General features: G+C 36.6%; 1 protein-coding gene across 1 annotated transcript; it reads left to right on the top strand.

Annotated features, from left to right (window-relative positions):
• The first annotated feature begins 226 nt into the window (after window positions 1-226).
• On the top strand, window positions 227-1936 carry LOC111881068 (pentatricopeptide repeat-containing protein At1g08070, chloroplastic). Its single transcript, XM_023877457.3, has one exon. It carries the CDS (start codon window positions 311-313, stop codon window positions 1841-1843), a length of 1533 nt encoding a protein of 510 aa, XP_023733225.1. The 5' UTR covers window positions 227-310; the 3' UTR covers window positions 1844-1936.
• Window positions 1937-2161: the final 225 nt, after the last annotated feature.

Consider the following 2161-nt stretch of genomic DNA (forward strand, 5'->3'; position numbering starts at 1 on the left):
TTTAGTAAGGACTAAACACGTAACAAAAATACTTACCGTCCGGGTTAAAAAAACAATTGAGGGACCAAACATGAAGATTACCCTAAACCACATGGACTATCCGTGTAATTTACCCTAATAAGATATGATTATTATAATTTTTTAATATTTTTCCTAAGTGATTTTGATTAATTTTTCAACCATGGTGTAGAAAGAATCCCCAAAACGTGTCAAGCCTTTTCATATATTCATGGTTTTTGCTCTGTCGGTCCAAAACATTTTCGTAGTATCTTAGAAACAATATTCATATCGCATCCAGAAGACACCAAAAATGCGAATAAAACCTTTTCTTCCCAATCTTTCCTCACAGCAACTCGCCCAAATCAAAGCTCATGTACTAAAATCTTCAGAGCCACATGCACTAAACACCTTTCTCGCTTCATTCGTAAACTCACACACCCCTCAAAATGCCTTTGTTCTGTACAATCAAATGCTCCAAAACTCAAACACCCACAACCATTTTAGCTTCAATTATGCTCTCAAAGCATGTTGCTTGACAAATTCGTTCAATAAAGGCCAAGAAATCCACGCCCATGTAATAAAATCCGGTCATTTTTCTCATACGTATATTCAAAACTCCTTCATCCATTTCTACGTAATACGAAATGACATCGCTTACGCTTATCGCGTTTTCAAGACTATTGCTCATCCTAATGTGGTTTCATGGACTTCCATCATTTCTGGTTTTGCAAAATGCGGGCTTGAAGATAACGCCATTTTTATGTTTTCTTGGATGGACGTAGACCCTAATGCTAACACTCTCGTTAGTGTTTTATCTGCTTGTTCTAACATAAGAGAATTGAACCTTGGGAAAGCTGTCCATTGCTATGCTTTAAAGAACTCCATTCAACGTAACGCAATTCTCGACAACGCATTATTGCATTTTTATATGCAAGTTGGGTCTTTGGAGAATGCCCAGTACCTGTTCGCTAAAATGCCTAAAAGAGATGTGGTTTCTTGGAGCACAATGGTCGGTGGTTTTGTACAAAGAGGTTTTTGCGAAAAAGCCATTCATGTTTTCAATGAGATGGTTAAAGTTGGTGAAGTCAAACCTAACGAGGCCACCGTAGTCAATGTAATGGCTGCTTGTGCTTCACTCGGGTCCTTGAGTTTATGTGGATGGGTTCACTCTTACATTCAAGAAAGACAAGATATACAACTCGAAGGAAACATTGGAAACGCATTAGTCAACATGTATGTCAAATGTGGCAACATGAGAAAGGCAATTCACGTGTTTAAAAAACTTAGAATCAAAGATATCATAACATGGAGCACAATGATAAATGGGGTTGCCATAAATAGTCTTGGACACCATGCTTTGCCACTCTTGAGTCTCATGTTAGTTCATGGGGTTGAACCAGATGATGTTACATTTATCAGTTTATTAACCGCATGTAGCCATGGTGGGCTTGTTAATGAAGGGTTGATGTTGTTCAAAGCCATGGTTGATTCTTACAAAATTGTGGCTAATGAGAGGCATTATGCTTGTGTTGTGGACTTGTATGCAAGAGGTGGTAGGGTTAAAGAAGCTGAGGATTTTGTTAGGGGGATGAGTATAGAGCCAGATGGGTATGTTTGGGGTGCATTGGTTAATGGGTTAAGGGTTCATGGGAATGAAGCGATGATTGAGCGAATTGGTTGTGTTCTTGTTGAAAAAGGTGTGAGTGGTGGAACTTTGGCTTTGGTGTCGAATAGTTATGTGGGTTTGAGTAGATGGGATGAATCGATTGAGATTCGGAATGAGATGAATAGTTTAGGTTTGAAAAAAATGGTTGGGCGTAGTTGGATTGAGCTTGATGTATAGAACATATGATTTGTAGAATATAGCAATGATATGTGTTCAATAGTTAAATCATAAAAATATTTTTTTAAGCGCTTAAACAAAAATAAATACAAACCAAATAATCTTTTATGAAATTTAACCTGATTTTTAATATATATTGAAGATGTTGTAAATTTATTCTAAAAATATGTTGTTACGCTACAATTTTATTATTTTGGACAAAAATAACTTATAGAAAACCCAAAAATGTAAAAATGAATTTTAGATTTATTGCTACGTGCCGTTTCAAAAGCTGTCCTGCTCTAACGTTTACATTTTCGACCGTTAGAACCCACCACT

The sequence above is a fragment of the Lactuca sativa genome, chromosome 1, assembly GCF_002870075.4.
Source record: "Lactuca sativa cultivar Salinas chromosome 1, Lsat_Salinas_v11, whole genome shotgun sequence".
NCBI lineage: Eukaryota > Viridiplantae > Streptophyta > Magnoliopsida > Asterales > Asteraceae > Lactuca > Lactuca sativa.